Below are 16,816 nucleotides of genomic sequence, written 5' to 3'. Positions count from 1 at the left end.
ACGAGCGCGCTCAGGACGGGGCGGGGGCCGGGGGCCGGGGGCCGGGGGGGGGCGAGAGGGGGGGGGGGGGGCGGGGGCGCGCCGGGGGGGGGGGGGGGCCAGGGGCCGGGGGCCGGGGGCCGGGGGCCGGGGGCCGGGGCGGGGCCGGCAGGGAGGGGCCGGGGCGGCTCACCCTGCCGGCGGATGAGGTCCACCAGGATGTCAATCACGATGATCGTGCCTGTGCGTCCGATGCCGGCGCTGTGGGGACCGACCAGGAGGCCTGTGGCGAGGTTAGGCGAGGAGGCCGTGGCCCTGCCCGGGGTTGCACCTGCACTGCCCGCCCACCCCGTCCCCGATCGCACCTGCAGTGCACCACCATGGGTCCGGCCCCCGGCGTGCTGCTCTGGGCCCTGTTCACCTCGTCCAGGAAGCCGAGGACGCCGGAGGGCTCGGCCGGGACCCCGTGGTCTGGCCAGCTGAAGTACTGGTAGTGCTTCACTGTGCGCGGTGGCTCCTCCTGGGCAGGGCGGGCTGGTGAGCGTGAGCCGGGCCAGTCTGGGCAGTTCCCAGGTGGGACCAGGCCGCAGGGTCACAGTGGAGCTGCTGTGAGCCCCAGGGTAAGAGGGGCACGGGGCATGAACCGGGAGGAGGCAGGCAGAGTTTGCCAGAAGTTGTGACCAGCAGGGTCAAGGCCCAGAAGGGGATGGGAGGGAAATACGGGATTCAGAGCTTGGGGGCTCTCAGATAGCCCCCGGTGGCTCAGACCCCTGGGGAAAGGAAGAGGGAGCAATGGGGCGAGGGAGCAGGTTTCAGGGACTATGACCTCTATTTGGGAAGATTCAAGTGTGAGGGCCCTACAGGGCCCCCCAGGTGGTGAGACATAAGAGACAGGGTGGGGGTGGGCAGCACGGGAAGGAATCTGTTCCTGCCACAGAAATATGTACCACTGGCCTACGAAGGACCTTGAATCTGCTGAGGTGGCCCAGGGAGAGACTAGGGAAGAAGAGGCCATGTGGGTGTGAGGCCACCCTGGAGCCAGGCAACGGGGACCTGGGGCCTGGGGTTGAGACTGTGACCTGCCTGTGAGCACTGCCCAGCAGAGCGCAGGCCGGGACTGTGCCCACTGGGTTAAGGGACGTGAATACCACCGAGGCCAATGGGATTCGGTGGAGCCACGAGGTGGGGGGCAGCACAGGACTTCCTCACCCCCAGCACAGACCTGGGGACTTCCTGACTACTGTGACTCTGGCCCTGCATGTCTTGTGGTCTCACCTGATCTGGCCGCCACACCTGCAGTTCCCGCACACAGTAGCCCTGGGCCTGGTACTCAGCCAAGTTGCAAATATGTACACGGCCATATTCTTGGCTGCCATGCAGCTCTGGCCAGTACCGGAAACATTTGTTCTGGGAGGGAGGGTGCATTGCATCAGCTGTGCTGGAAGACCACTGGCACACTTGCCTCTGTGCCCCGTGGGGACTCACACATGCACATGCATACACGGGCTTTCCAGAGTCCCCCCCCACACACACACAACACACACACACACAACACACACACACACACACACACTTCCCCCCCTAGCATCCCGAAGGCTGAAGAAAAAGCAAGGCTGGGCCAGCCACCAGCACAAATCCACATGCACACATGGGGAGGGGGCTGTTGAGCCCAAGCTCCTACCCGGCCTCGCTCCACCTCTCTCGTGGCCATGACAATGACCCGTGTGTTCTCCTGGAGGACCATCGCCCAGAAGGCAGCTACTGTGGTTTGCAGACAGCCCTGGGTGGCGATGTACGCCTTGCCCAGTCCATGACCTGGCTTCTCCTCTGGATCACTCTGTAAGGGGGTGGGGGCCGGGGGTCCATTGTTCCCAGGATTTAAAATGCCAGAGGACAGTGCAAGTCTATGCAGATGACGTACAACGTAGCACCAGGTGGCTCACAAACAAATGATGTGCAAAGCAGCACCAGGTGGCTCACACACAGCCCCTCCTGCCCTAGGCTAGGGAGGAGCTTAGGTCCAATATTTAGTGCAGCCCACTCTGAGGACTCCTTGGAAACCGCCAGAGCCCCTCTCCCCCAACAATGTCTACTGTCCTGCCAGGGCCCATGGATCACTGGGGCACCTGGATCTTCCTGGGCCTGCCAGCAGGAGCTCCAGGTTCCTAACAGGGGGATAGGGGGACTGGTGTGTGGCCAGGCATGGCTCAAGGTGTCCTGTCTGATCCATGCTAGGCTACATGAGCAGCTGGCCATACATGCCTGTCCCTTGCACACCCACCCTGATATAGTTGGCGTTGATGTAGTTGGCGCCAGGCACACTGTCGTCCACATCATGCAGAGTGACACGAGTGGTATCAACTGGGAAGGAAAGATGCTGCTCAGGCTCCAGGGGAGAGGGAGGAAGAAATGGACCTCACCCGCCTCCTTGCCCGCGGCCCCCATGGTGAGCAAGAGGAGGCAGGAAGGGGCCGTGAATGCGCAAAAGGGAAAGTCACCCCGGTGGGACACCACGCCCTGCCTCAACCTCCACAGGCCCCTCCTTGCCAGATGGGCCCCACATGTAGCGGATGGAGCCCTGGCCCCCAACACTGCCCCCCCCCGCCTGGCCCTCACAGGGAAGGATGTTCTTGTAGCGATTCTTGGGCTTGTTCTCCAACCGCTGCCCCTCCTTCCGTGGATACAGGAGCCGACATTCCTGCTGCTGCAGCATCTGGTCGGGGGTGGGGAGCTTCAGCCTGTTGTCCCACACTTTTCCAGAGCCTTCAGTGACCATCCTACCTCCCCTAAACCTCACCCCTCTCCTGGGCCTCGCCCAAGCCCCCAAGGACGGGATCTGTGGGAGAGTGAACAGTGGCGAGGGGGGCGGGCACCTCGAATTCTTCCCAGAAGCCTTGCTTGGCCTTCTCGCTGGCTTCAGTGGCCCTGCTGAGCTCCTGCACTCGGCTCTCGATGCTTGCGGCATTGATCCTCGTGGCCTTGAGGGGCTGGCCAGGAGAGGTCTGTGTCCACACTTAACAGGGTCCAGCAGACCCCGCGGCGCCTTCCCCCAGGGGCAGCTGCCCTGAACTCACACGGTTTCCCTAGGCCACCCCGCCCCAGCACTGCCTAGCCCCCTTTTCCCTGGGTCCCGATGTCCCTTGGGCCGTCCCCACCCCAGGGGTGAAGCTCACTCAGGATCCCAAGGGTCACGTGCCTCCGGGCATACCTGCTTGAGATGCACCACAGTCCCTGACTTCTCCACCATGGGGTTCTTCTTGTAGTGCTCCACCAGGTCTGTGAGGGTGTCGAACTGCTCCCCACCTCCCACGTCATACTTTCCATCTGGCTGTGGGGGCGACAATGAGGCGCCTGGCCACTGCCTGCCTCCCCTGAGTCACACCCCTACCCCTGCTGCCACCTCCCACCTGGAAGTGGATCATGACGTGTGTGACCCGTGGCCGGCGGTCAGCCTTGTCTGACTGCTGTGTGAGCACAGACACCACCAAGTCCCCCGGTTTGCTCTGACTCTCCCGCACCAGGAAGGTACCCGGACGTCCTTGTTCCATCAGCAGCTGCTCGGCCTCCTTGCCAGACAGGTGTCCATGGTACCACCTGGCCCAGCGTGGTGGGGGTGGGGTGGGGGAGCCCAGGTGAGCCCGGGGGCCATGACCTTGCCGGGTGAGGGGACACAGACCCACATGCAGCCAGAAGGCTCCAAGACAAGACACAGACAGAGAGAGAGACGGATCCACCCAGATCTCAAGGGCCCGGGCAGTGCCCTCACCCAGGCCAGCCTCAGTCTGCCCTGCCCGACTCCCTGACTCTCCCCCTGCCCAGGAGCGGGCAGGCTGGAAGCAGGACAGGCGGGCCCTGCAGGGCCGAGGGTGGCCACCAGGTGGCAGTCTGGTCCCCAGCGAGGAGGGACAGGGCCGCCTTCTCAGACCAGCCCCACAACCCCTCCCTGGCGGATGCAGCTTCTTCAGGTCTCAGCAGGCCAGGCAGGGAAACTGAGGCTGGAGAAAACTGCTCACCAGAGTCACCAGGCAGGAGGGTAGGTGTAAGACTGGCTGCGGGGCTCCTGCTGCACACTCACCCTTGTGGCCAGTGCCCCAGACCCAGAGGAAATGAGGCCCCAAGCCCCGGGTAGGGGGGCATGCAGGACACGCCTTCAACTTTGCTGCAGCTGTGCCCAAGCCTGACCCTGAGCCACGGGGGGCAAAGGGAACCCAGAGGCCATGCCCAACAGACCCTGCTCCCCCGGACCCCGGCATGCACGAGGTCACAAACATGCCGGTGTCTGCTGCTCACCGCTCAGATACGGGGTCCTGGCAGCCCAGCGGGTGCCGCAGCTCAACGGGGGCCCCGCTGCGCTCACGGAGCAGCCCCCCATGCTGGCCTGCATAGTGCTGTACCAGCTCGGCTAGCGTCGCGAACTTCTCCCCTCCGTAGAGATCATAGTAGTCGCCCGTGTTTTGGATCTTGATGTGGGTCACCTCATCGTGGCGCCTGGAAGGCAGGTGCACCAGGCACTGTTGGGGGGGGGCTGCTCCCACCAACCCCTTCTTCCCATCACCACCCGCAGTTTCCAGAACAGTCCCAGAGCTTTTCCTGCCCTGATGTCTCTGCCTCTGCCAAGAGCAGCCAAGGCCCTTCCCCATCAGCCAGTCTCTGCCTCTGCCCTTCCCCTGCCAAGAGCAGCCAAGGCCCTTCCCCATCAGCCAGTCTCTGCCTCTGCCCTTCCCCTGCCGAGAGCAGCCAAGGCCCTTCCCCATCAGCCAGTGCGAGAGTCCCACCCTGGGCGGTGGGCATCCCACCCCCACTGCTCCCCCTGTGAAGTCAGGACTGGGCTTGCAGACCACAGGCCTGACTCTCCATTGGCCTGGAGGCAGACGCCGAAGCAGCCCTCCATGATGGGCTCCGCCTCACCCCAGACCACCCGCCTGGGAGCTCCTGACGACCAGCAACAGGGCCCTCAAGACAGCTTCCCCAGGCCTCACAGCATGGGAAGCTATCAGGAAAGCCCCAGGGGAGGACCTCAGCCTCTCCAATGTGAGAGAAGTCCATCCTGAGAGGTAACCTCAGTTCCACCTGCTGCCTCAGCTTTAGCAGAGAGACTGGAAGGATCTAGAGACCTTTTGAAAGCCCCCTCCCCAGATCACCACTCTTTCTCACAGGCTGACCCCTTCCCATCTAGGGCTGACACAGATCTGGCTGTCTACTCCGCTGGTTGCAGCCCCTCCCCATTCCTCCGCCCCACACAATGGCCCTTTCATGGCCTCAGGCCAGACCCCCAGTGGGCAACATCCCCAGGAGACGGATCCTAATGACAGCCATTGAGGCCCCCTGTCCACCACACCAGACTTCCCAGAGTGCAGGAGGGAGGTCCTGCCAACTCCCTACCTCACTGAGCCCTTCTAAATGATTCCCTCCTGTCCAGAAGCCACTGGCTCGGGAATGCCAGATTTCCACCCGCCCTTGGCAACCTGTTGGCTCCCCACCCCTCACAAAACCCAGATTCTTAGATGTCCAGCCCCCAGCGGGGATCCTCACTTCCCAAGACAATGCCCTACAGCCCTCTGGGAAGACGGGGAAGACCGATCCCCACCTGTCCCCCAGCCTAGGGTGGAGCCTCAGGCCTGTTCACCCCCGGCCGCAGCACCCACCCCCCTTCACCCACCTGACAGACAGTGTGAAGCCCCCTGGGCAGCTCCTGCTGGGTCTTGCCAGGAAGCTCCCATGCTGGCCCCTGGACAGGAGAAGCTTCTCGGCCTCAGCTCCGCTCATGTTGGGGTGAAACCACCTGGAATGAGGACCACAAGCTGGCAATCCCAGAGAGCTGGGGTGACACTGAGCATACTCTGGGCTCCCCCACCCAAAGTCCTGGCCCGCACCCAACCTCCACCCTTGGTGCCTGTTGTGGGCCCCATGCTTACAACCTGCCATGGGCAGTGACCCCTGGGTCTGAGGTCTGTGGGGAAGGAGGTGGGGCCATAAGGTCCCGGGACACAGATGAGCAGAAACTTTCCTGCCACTGGGGGGGTGGGTGGGGGTGAGTGGGACAGACACCCTCCAGCACCCCCGCACAGCCACCATCAGGAACCTCACCTCACACTCTGTGCCTGGTCCCTCTGGCCCTGCCACGGCATCGCAGCTTGGCCAAAAGTACTCGGGGTGCCCCAGTGTCACCCAGGGCCTCCTGCCTGCCCTCAGAGCCCCATCAGCAGACCCCGTTCTACCCCTCCTGGTGTGGTGTCGGCCACCACCTTCTCTCATGGGGCATGTGCTGCAAGCCCAGGGACCGCCCCCACCCCCCATAATGTGTTAGTCACTTAGCCCTCCCAGAACAAGAGCACATCTACGGGTTCAGCTCTACGTCCCACCCGGACCACTCTCCCCAGCCCTGCTCCACACCCACAGGAGCTCATTCACCACAGACCCATTGTACTAGCTATTCTCTGCTCCCCTGGCCCACATTCGTATGGCTGGGAGACCCCTCTCACTTCTCATTCTTTTATCCCTTATTCGGCTTTACTTCTCTTCATAGTATTTGCCTCCTTGACATATATGATATATTGTAGGCTTACTGTCTGTCTCCCACTCAAGGATCTGAGCTCCAAAGGGCAGACCCTGTTCTGTGTAATGCAGTATCCCAGGGACGAAAACAGTGCCTGGGTATTAATTAAGAAGTGGATGAATAAGGGGGCACCTGGGTGGCTCAGTTTGTTAAGCTTCTGACTCTTGATTTCGGCTCAGGTCATGATCTCAGGTTTGTGAGACTGAGCCCAGCGCTGGGCTCTGTGCTCAGTGGGGAGTCCGCTTGAGATTTTCTCTCTCCCTCTGCCCCTCCCCCCACTTATGCTCACGCTCTCTAAAATAAACACAAAAAATCTTAAAAAAAAAAAAAGCGAGTGAATAAGTGAATGGATGGTGGGGGTACAGGTACCAGGGTGGCTGGCAGGTTCTGCCAACTGTGGGGCTCGACACAGGCTGAATTCTGTTGCTGAAGGACTAGAGGGGGACTGCAACCCTGCCTCTGTCCCCAGCCCTGCCTCCCTGGGACTGTCCTTCTTCACAGCCTCCCCCATGAGGTGGGGGACAGCCCCAGGTTCCCGGAGGGACTGGCCAGGAGGGCCCTCACTCAGGGTTGTGCACGAGCCCATGTCCAAGATCATAACTGCTGGGTTCTTTCCCCTCGTAGCTTTTGCTTCCTCTATTAGGGCAGGAATTTCTGGCCCAGGTTGAAATCTGACCCAAGAGATAGGAGGAAGGATGATCCTGCCCTGTAGAGCTCTTTCTAGAATGGAACTCAGATCACGTGTCTAACGCCAGCCTGGATGCTTCTCCCTCCAGGTCATTCTCTTCTTTCAGGCCTCCTTCTGCCCCAGGCCTTCAGCCTGTCCTTTCTCCTCCAAGGACCATCTGTGCTCGTAGTCTATCCCTGCGTGTCCAACACAGCAGTCTATAGCATGTGTGAAATGTGAATGTAAATGAATTAATATTCAACAGAATCAAAACCCAGTTCCTTGGCCACACTGCCACGTTTTACTGCTGAGAGCCACGTGAGGCTAGCAGACTGTTGACAGTGCAGGTAGGAAACATTTCCATCACCACGGAAAGTTCTGGTCTGCGCTGGCCTACACTGCCCGTCCTTGCCTGAGTCCTCACAGATCTGTTTCCCTCTGCCCTCCAGCCCCATAGAGACCTCTGCTCTCAGGGTGCTCATCCGTCTCCGGGGCCTGTGGCCAGGCTTCAGTCCTCAGCAGCATCTGACTGACCCATGCCTCCACTCGGCCCTTCTCCAGAATTCCACACTCCCCTGGTTTTCTGCCTCACCTGGTCAGGATCCTTTGCTGGGCCCTCCTCTTTCTGACCTCTCAATGTCAGAGCTCCTCACCTGTGCTGGCCGTGTGTCTACACGGCCATGTGCCTTCTACACCTCTAGCCTCACCTGGGATCTGAGCTTCAAACTTGCAGATGCTTCTCTTCTTGGCACCTCTATTTGGAAAGGTAACAACATTTCTATCTTAACATTTGCAAAGTTTAGAACTCCTGGACACACTCAGAAAGCCCTGCTCTTTTACCCGGTCCCCACTCCATGAAGGGGGCCACTGCTCAGGCGTAGCTCAGGTCACCAGCCTGCAGCCCCTCGGCGCTCTCTTTTCCAGCAACTTGTGTCCTACCTTCCAAATGCACCCAGAACCAACCCCTTTTGCTGGGCATGGCTCACATTCCCTGCATATTTCCCAGCAAACCCACTGCTGCCCCTACTGTGCTAACAGCCCATAGACACACACATACTTTTGTGTTTGTCACCCTGTGTTTTCACTGAGGACAGGCTCGGATCTGACGCTGATGGCTCCCCAGGGTCCATGTGTTGGTCCAGAGAGGCCTGGAACCTCAGACGACCTCCCCGGGGTCACCCAGCCTGCTCACACTTTCCCTGGGGGAATCAGGGTTACCGTCATCCAGGCCCTTCCTGGGCATGTTCTGAGTCTAGTGTCTTGAGCCCTCTCCCATGCTGGCTTGTAGGGGAGCCAGACCTGGGGGCAATTTTTGGTCAAGTGGTTCAGCAGGTAAGGCTGCCAGGGAAGGTTTCCTAGAGGAGGAGAGGCCGCATGGTGACCTCCAGAGCCAGTCACAGGAGAGTAGGCGAGGCCTCCAGGAAAAGGGCCAGGGCTTCATGCTGTCCCTGGACCCATGATGAGACAGTGTGGGCAGGAGCGGGGGGTGGGTGGGTGGCGGGGAGTGGAACCCAAAAGAAAGCTTCCCACTGCCCCTCCACCATGGGCCACCTACTCTGCTGAACCACATCCTGTGCCCAGATGCCCCCTGCCTCCCCAGCCCCAGTAGCCTCAGATTCCAGTTCAAGATGGGCAATGCCCAGAGTGTGGGGGCAGGGGTAGAGGGTGGAGGCCCAGAATCAAAGCCACAGAGAGGGGTGAAGGGCACCTTGTTGTCCTTTCAGGGACTCTCAATCATACTTTCCATTCCCCTCTCCTCCCCACAAACTGCCACTGGGTCTATCAGGTGGAAATCTCCAGGGTGGGGCATCCTGAGAGGTTGCAGTCACTCACACCACCACCCTCCAGAATCCCAGGCTGACGCAGGGCCTCACATCCCCCCAACCAGGCCTGAGGTGGAGCTGAGAGCCCAGCAGGCCAGTGAGGCTTGCTGCCCCTGGCTGAGGGGGTGGGAGGAGGTAGGGAGGCTACAGGTCCCCATCTCCAATCCCCATACCCCTCTGTGCCAGGGCCCAGGGTCACCTCTGTGCCAAAGAGCTCCCTGTTCTGTGATGGGTCAATGACTCAGCTCTGCCTTGGCGACACGGCCTTGCAGTCCCAGGGAAGGAAGACAGGTAGGGTGAACAGGGCATACTAGGCTCCCAACGGGTCTCATGGCTTCGGCCCTTCAAGGCCCAACTGAACCCAGTCAGTGCTCAAGAGCCCAGGAACAGCCCACCTAACCAATCAGCCTGAACCCATACTGGCCACTGGCTGGCCTAGCTCCCTGTGTGGCCTTGCTCCAACCTGGAACCGGGGAGTCACACGCCTACGCCTGTGATACAGGGGCTGGAGACTCCTGCAGGACAGACACTGTTGTGATGGTGGGGAATCCACAGACCAGTGGAGAAGGGTTCCCGGTTGGAATTCCAGGCCTGAGGACCCCAGAGCACAGGCAGTGTCCTTCTCCATCTCCCTGCCCCCAGGCCCCAGGCCCTGAACCTTCTGGCCCAAGACCTTGGCCCAAACCAAGGGCCACCTGTCTATATAGAACCAAATTAACCAGAGATACGCTGTCCTCTCCAACCCCTGGAACAGAGGGTGAGTCTGAGGGGGCTCTGCACGCCCACCACCCCACCATGGGACCCAGCCCCCCCCCAGGCATCAGTATCAATGCACGTGCACCCAGCCCTGCCCCACAGTGCCGGAGGCCCCTGGGAGACAGTGCCGAGGGAAGTGCCCACTGAACCACAAACCACAGGGCCACAGGAAGGGGACTTGAGGTGGGGATGGACACAGGGGGATAGGCTTTACTGCCCAGGCCTCAGAGGAGTGACAGTCCAGATGGTCAGCACAGGGTGGGGCAGAGAGGGGTTGGCAAGGGCAGGCAGAGCCTCACCGGGGGCTTTCCCAGGCTGGAGCAAGGTCACGTGCACATGACACAGACATGGCCTTCTCTGAGGACCAGAACTTGCCTGGTGGACAATTAAGAATGAAGCTGAGGGGAGTCTGAGGGGTCATCCAACCAAACCTCAAAACCCCCTCCTCCCTGAATTTGGACTGTTATCACAGACAAGTTCCTGAGATCCAACTGATTTCCACCATTCCTGAGCTAAGAGGGCCTGTGACCTTGATGGAGGCCACTGTGCCTAGTTGCTTCCTCACTACATCCCTCCTAGGGATCCTGGGACCCTCATCACTGAGGTGCTGCTGGTGGGAGATGGGGGAGGCAGGGGTCTCTGCCTGGGGCTAAGGACCTTGCTCCTTGGGTCCAGAGACACCCTGGGGACCCTGAAGATCAGACCTTGTCCAGCCCCTCACTGATCTAGGAAGTCACTCAGGGTCATAGCATGACCCCTCCTGTGAACTCCTGCCTCACCAAGCCCCCAGTGATATGTGTCTCACACCTGTATGACCCCCCATGGACATCCACATGCATGCTAGAGTCTGAGCTCACACGTGTGTGTGCTCATACCCAGAGAGCAGGGATCCAGCAGAAAGGGCAGGAAGGGCCCAGTTCCTGTCACACTTCCCATTTTCCCTCCCCATGGAGGCAGGAAGCTGGTTTGACCTGCAGCTGCCTAGGCTCTCACGTCCCTACCAGGGAGCTTGTCCCCTAAACCTGGCCCTTAAGAGGGTCTGGAGGAAAGATGAGCCCATCTAGAGAGGGCTGGTCCTTGTAGTTAGCGTCAAGGGACCAAGACTAGAGCAGAGGAGACTAGACCCTGCCCTGAGGGGTCCTAGGGAAGCAAGAGTTACCCCGCACCTGGCAGAACACAAATCCAGTGGCAAGAAGGGAGCCTGGAGCAGGGCAAGGCGTCCAGGGGAGGGAGAGTGGGAGGGTCTGGCTTTGTCCTGACACCTGCTGCCCATCTAGGCTCTAACCACTGCCACCCACCACCTGCAGGGCATATTCTGTTCCTTATGGTTAGGGTACCTCTGACCTCCACCATGGCACCTCCCACCCCCATTAGAAAGATTCAACCGCCTGGGTGAGGCCCGGCCTCGTGGGCCTGGGACCCCGGGCATCAGGCCCTGGCTGTGGAGAGAGGTCTGTGCCAGGAGGTCAGGCCTGGGGGCATGTCTCGGCACTACCCGTCGGTGCCCATCGGGCCCGAAGCACATCTCCAGGGGTCGCGGAGTCCAGCCACCTAAAGGCCCTGGCTCACCTGCGCGAGGTCATGTCTGCTCCGCGCTGGGCGCTTGGCGGGTCCAGGCGGCCGCGCCCTCGGGCCACTTCGAGAAGGCCCCGCCCCCTAGGGCCCCGCCCACTCAGAGCCCCGCCCACCCAGAGCCTTGTCCGGGAGCTTCCTTAAAGGAGCCGTGTCCACACGTCTCACCACCGCGTAGGAGAAGTTGCGATCAAAACAACAGTTTTCGAGGGCGCCAAACTTCAGAACCAAGAGATTCGCGCGGGCGTCCCGGGCTCGGAGGGCGAGGGCGCGGGGCAGCCGGGACCGAGCGGCCCCCAGCCTGGCCGGCCCCCTCCGCACAGCGGCGCCTAAATGTGATAAACGGCACATCAGTCCCACCGCGCGCTGTCCCAGAGCCCGCAGGCCTTTCCGCATTGCCTCTTTAATGGGAGGAGGGCGGTGAGGGGCTGTGCTCCCTTCACGGGGAGGTGGGGGAATTCGGAGCTAGAGGAGGAGACCCCGGGGGACCGAGTGGGAGGACGTGTTGCCGTTGCAATGCGATGACCAGGTAACCACCTCTTACTTTTCTACCTTGGGGGCTTCCCTCTTTTCCTCCCCACCTCGGCCACCCACACTAGACAGTGCCCTCCCTTCCTAAGTGATGCTGACCCCCCTTCACCTTTGCTCCTGCTACAGCTGCCCCCCATCTGCTTGTTTCCTGTCCCACACTGGCCAAACCACCTTTCATAAGCCAGTTTCTGGGGAGCAGCACCCTAATTCATCTGGGCTCTCAACCTTGAGATCCCTGGTTAGGAACTTCAGGGCCCTCTCCCGTCCAACTCCTCTCTACCTTTCCAGGAGTGGTACACCAAGGCATGGAAACTTCTCCTGAAGCTTCCAACCCTGGAGCCCAGATCCCCACCCACCGTTGTGGAGAGCGGGTCAGTGCTGACTGACTGCCCTGCTTCCTTCCTCTCCCACTCACCTGGGTCACCTCACTAGCCACCTGCCAGTCCGGTCCTGAGCCTCAGCGGCAATTGCCCTGAGAGCCCCCTCCTTCTGGAACCATCAACTCCCAGACACTCCTGGTCCTCCTGGCCCCACTGGCCCACCTTCTCCGTGACCTCCTGGTGTGAGAGCCTCTTCTCCCCTCACTTGACTCCCAGAGCAGCCCACTTGCTGGGCTCCCTTATGTTCAGCGTCCCCTCCGCCTGGTACTACATGGCTTCCTGGTCTCTGGTGAGTTGGCTCTCAGCTCCTCAAGCCCAGCCCCTCCAGATGTATTAGGGTGGTACACCCAGGTGCTCCAGTGCCTTCATCAGGGCCCCACCACCCAGCCCCGCAGAGGCCTATCCACTCTGCTCCAAAATCCTCTCTTCTCTTTATTAGTACTTGGGCCCTAGCACTCTGTCCTACACAGCAGGACATCTCATGAAGTCTGACCGACTCTGGCTCAAACCCCTCCAGGAGCTCCCTGCAGCTCTTCAGACAGATCCCCAGCCTAGCTGGGCCCCACAGGATCCGTCCTGCCCACCTTTGCCTGCTCCTACCAGGCCTCCAGCTGTTTGGGCTGGGCCTGCACTTCCTCTTTCTGCTCAGAGCACCTTCCAGCCGCAGGGCACTTGCTCGGATGTAGATACCTCCTGCCCCACCGCAGGTCTTCACACCCTTGCTCCAGCAACTTGCTTACCCTCAGGTCTCGGTCGAGTACCAGGTATTCCTGGAGCCTCAGGCTAGTCCTGCCGCTTGTACCCTGCATCATCACCTGTTTATCTCTCCTCAGCACCTTGGCGTTTAGGGCCACGCTCCTCCCCCATCCACAGCACCTGACAGCTGACAGCATCCATTCCACACACATCGCCTGAACAAAGAAGTTAAAGAATAATGGATGAAAATGTGAATGCCCATGGGCTAACAGGTCACCCGGGTGCTGAGTGTATGGGTATTTTTGTTTTCTTATATTCATTTTCTGCTTTTTTTCTATTAACAAAAGAAACCAAAAAAAGAACAGTTATCCTTTATAAAAGTCAGGAGTTCCAGGGAGGAGGCCACTCACTCTCCCTTCTTCCCCTGTTCCTTGTTAGAGGCTCACAGCTGCTGTGGGGCTGGTCGGTCACAGCTCCTCGGGGCCAGCCCATCTCAGGGCTTCCTGCTGCTGGTCTCCCAGCAGAGCCAACAGTCGCCCTCCTACCTGGGCCAATGAAAAAGGCTGCCCACCCCACTCACCCTGGCTGCACCCCCAGGCCCTCCAACCCCCCACCTACCCTGCCCCCAACCCCCCTGCCCTTACTACAATCTTCCCACTCTCCTCACAGCCCCCCTTCCCATCCTGTGCTCACGTACTGATGTAGAAGACACGTGTGCAAACACACACATGCACATGCACTCATAGGGGGTTGCTGCCGGCAAGACCAGTCACCTGCAAGGCCACCTGGCGTGCTGCCTCCACGGGCCCTCCCCCAGTGCATAACAGTGTGCACTCTGCAAAAAAGCAGCCCTACACCCCAGTGCAAGGCCCTTTTCTCCATCCAGGGCTTCCTAAGGGAGCTTAAAGCCTCTGCTGTATCATAAACTTGAGCAAGAAGCCACAGCAGAGGAGCCAGCAAGGTGGGTGGTCCCTGGGCCAGGCAGGGCTCGGGGGTGGTGTCTGGTGTAGACGGATGCCAGCACCTCTTTTAAAGTGTTCAGACTTTATTTCACGGTGATTGACACAGACACAGACACAAACTGGAGTTAGTAACATGACATACGGGGTTCCCTCCAGCCTTTGGGCTCAATGGCCCATTCCCAGCTGTGGGAGGGTTAGGGCTGCCACCCCCACAGGAGGGCAGGATGTGTGTGGGGGGGGCAGGTGGGATGGGGTGTAATATTGCAGTTTTCTCTGCTGCCTCTACACCCACCCCTTGGCCTTGGTCTTGGACAATGACACCCCTCACACCAGAACCAGAAAGAGAGTTTGCTGTATGGTGTGCTCAGCTGCCCTTGGGCCAGGACAGGAGGGATGATGGCCCTGTCACCCCAGGTATCAACTAAAATCAATGCAGAAAGGTTGGTGGTCAGGCCCAGACATCCATCCTTGAGAGGGGGTGCCAGCTACCCAAGCAAGGAGGCAGTGGGCATCCACCGCATCCCACAGCAGCCCTCCTCCCTCTTAGGACTGCTAATGAGAGCTGGGGTATCGGGGGGGGGGGGGGCACAGCTATGTCCAGGGTGGCTGGGTAGACAGGCAGGGCTAGCGAAGGGCCAAGGTGCCCTGACCGGGCCTGGGCCTGGCCTCTGTTCTCCAGCGCTCTGGGCCTGGTGGACACAGTTGAAGGGAGGGGTACAGTAGAGCCCCGACAGTAACATTGCTGTGAAGTCACCACATTGGCACAGGAGGCCTGGGAGGGGCCAGTCTGGGCTCGAGGCTAGCCCTGGCCTACAGCTCACCCAGGGAGGAGGAGCAGCTCAGGTGGGAACCCAGAAAGGCCCCTGAGGGCTTGCATGGAGGAAGGGCCCCCCCCAAGCCCCAGCAGTGCCTTCCTGCTCTGGGGACACAGGCCCAGCACGGATGGACACACGGGGGAGGCCCAGCACGAGGGGCTGAGACACAGTGGCCCAAGGCAGAGGGACACATCCTGAGGCTGCCGCTGGAGTCAAGCCCTCCATGCTGCCCGCGTCATCTCCCCCTGCAAGTCCCGTTTGTCTCTGTAGCTTGTCTGCTTGGACGGTAGGGAGGCTGGTCCAGCAGTCCCTCTGGCCAACACATAGGCAAGAAAACCATATCAAAAAAGCCATGAGTTTACAAAAATAGAAAATAATGACACAGGGTGGGTGGTGGGCTGTGGTGTGTCTCATGGGGTGGCGCAGGGCCGAAGCTCCGGCTTGGTGACAGCATCCTCCAGCAGGTGCAGCGGGCGCTGACCCACCACCACGTCCTGCAGGCAGCCCACAAAGCCTGTGCTGTAGGCCTTGGGCAGGGCCTGGCCCGTGGGCAGCTTCTCCAGGCCACCTGCAGGAAGACAGAAGGAAGGCCACCGGCTGTGACTCAGGGATGGGCAATCTGGGGCACTAGCCAGCAGAGAGACCCACAGGTACTTGAGAGACCAAGTGAGTTACCTGAAGCCTGTCAGTGCCCTGGGGGGAGGGGGAGACCACGTGACCAGGACACATGCTCCGGCCTCCTGGCCCCACAGTCGCCCAGGGAAGAGCGGGGCCTAAGACAGGAGGGGACAGGGCCCTACCCTGGCCAGCTGGGCTGCTGTCCTGGACGGGGTGACTCAGGTGGCACTCCCAGTTTGCAGCCCCAGGGGACAGGGTCTGTCCCTCAGAGATTCTGAGACCCTTGGGTACCCCTCCCCTGGCCTTCCCCCAAACACTCACCCAGCCATAGGGCTCCATCTGTGTCTAGCTGTGTGGCACCCAGTGGGGAAGAGCCAGTCACAGGGGCCTCGTTGCCCACCTGAAGGGAACCTTCCCTCTGTTCCCTGGGGGTGGGGTGGGATGAGGCCATCATCAGGTGGTTCCAGAGGCACCGCTGCCACCCACCCCAGATCCTGAGCCCCACATCCCTCCCAGAAGTCCCACCCTGGGGCCCACCACCATCACGCCTGGGGGTCAGAATGAGGTGGCACTGATGCCCAGGAGAGCAACCGGTGGCTAGGGCAGGGGGAACTCACGTGGGTTAAACTTTGCTGTAGGGGGTGACCAGGCTCAGACGCCATGGACAGGTCTCCAAACAGCGTGCGGGCAGAGCAAGGACTCCCTTTTCAGATCAGGAAGTCCCTGGCCATAACTGCTTCTCCTTTGTCCTCTTGTCCCTCCCCCATCACTGGCAGTGGCCTCGAGTCGGGCACTTCGCCCTGCCCCCACCTCAAACCTGGGCCCTAGCTACAAGTGACCGGGCACGCCCTGGCTGGGCAAGTCCAGGCACCACCCGCCGCTATTCTTGGTGTGCCCTGGGCTCCCCACTGACCTATGTGCCCTGACCCGCAACCAGCGGTTGGTGTTGACCGGCACGGTGGAGTGCAGCACCACGGGCTGGGAGCCCAAGTCGTAGGTCAGCTGCAGGCGCCCATCCACGATGGCCAGTGCGAGGTAGTCTGCCCGCTCCGTGGCCTTGCCACTCCACAGCACCAGCCCCTGGGTGGCCTCCGTGCGCAGACTCAGCTCAAAGTGGTTGCCCTGCAGGGCCTTCTCACTGTGGGGTAGAGAGCCGGTCAGGGACTCCAGGAGGGCAGCCAGGGACGGCGTGCAGGTGGTGGGAGGGCAAGGGCCATGACGGCAGCTGTGATGAGACCCGGGGAGACTGGATGGGCAGGTGGGTGGACACCCACATGGGACAGATAGGCCGAGAGATGGATGGTAGGAGGTGGGACCAGACGGCGGACACACGGGCGGACGAATGAAGCAGACAGACAGTGGGGGTTGGGTGCCACTGCTCACCTGGGAAGGGCCCCGGAATCCGGAGCATCAGGACTTAGAAGCCGGAAGAGAGGGGAAGCAGGTGAGCAGGGGACAGAC

General features: G+C 60.8%; 2 protein-coding genes across 8 annotated transcripts in view; both read right to left on the bottom strand.

Annotated features, from left to right (window-relative positions):
* The window catches only part of LOC110575329 (tyrosine-protein phosphatase non-receptor type 11-like), an 11,964-nt gene extending 600 nt beyond the window's left edge, over positions 1-11,364 (bottom strand). The window contains exons 1-12 of the mRNA XM_021684347.1: positions 11,351-11,364; positions 5,639-5,761; positions 4,270-4,467; positions 3,387-3,573; positions 3,188-3,307; positions 2,853-2,966; positions 2,596-2,692; positions 2,261-2,340; positions 1,661-1,816; positions 1,255-1,386; positions 345-499; positions 173-240 (exon numbers count right to left, since the gene is read on the bottom strand). Of these exons, the coding sequence (XP_021540022.1) occupies positions 173-240; positions 345-499; positions 1,255-1,386; positions 1,661-1,816; positions 2,261-2,340; positions 2,596-2,692; positions 2,853-2,966; positions 3,188-3,307; positions 3,387-3,573; positions 4,270-4,467; positions 5,639-5,761; positions 11,351-11,364 (1,444 nt within the window). The remainder of the gene's footprint in view (positions 1-172; positions 241-344; positions 500-1,254; positions 1,387-1,660; positions 1,817-2,260; positions 2,341-2,595; positions 2,693-2,852; positions 2,967-3,187; positions 3,308-3,386; positions 3,574-4,269; positions 4,468-5,638; positions 5,762-11,350) is intronic.
* Positions 11,365-13,993: 2,629 nt separating this feature from the next.
* Positions 13,994-16,816, bottom strand: part of AGRN (agrin) — a 34,268-nt gene continuing 31,445 nt past the window's right edge. For 3 of the 7 annotated variants that reach the window (XM_021683969.1, XM_021683971.1, XM_044914366.1), the window contains exons 34-36: positions 16,269-16,493; positions 15,677-15,780; positions 15,039-15,305 (exon numbers count right to left, since the gene is read on the bottom strand). In XM_021683969.1, the coding sequence (XP_021539644.1) occupies positions 15,148-15,305; positions 15,677-15,780; positions 16,269-16,493 (487 nt within the window). In that variant the 3' untranslated portion in view covers positions 15,039-15,147. Of the gene's footprint in view, positions 15,306-15,676; positions 15,781-16,268; positions 16,494-16,738; positions 16,772-16,816 lie in introns of all 7 variants that reach the window. The other 4 variants (XM_021683966.2, XM_021683968.2, XM_021683967.2 and 1 more) reach the window with 2 other exon arrangements.

Source organism: Neomonachus schauinslandi, chromosome 4 (genome assembly GCF_002201575.2).
Source record: "Neomonachus schauinslandi chromosome 4, ASM220157v2, whole genome shotgun sequence".
Taxonomy (NCBI): domain Eukaryota; kingdom Metazoa; phylum Chordata; class Mammalia; order Carnivora; family Phocidae; genus Neomonachus; species Neomonachus schauinslandi.
This window is presented reverse-complemented; position numbering and strand designations above follow the sequence as displayed.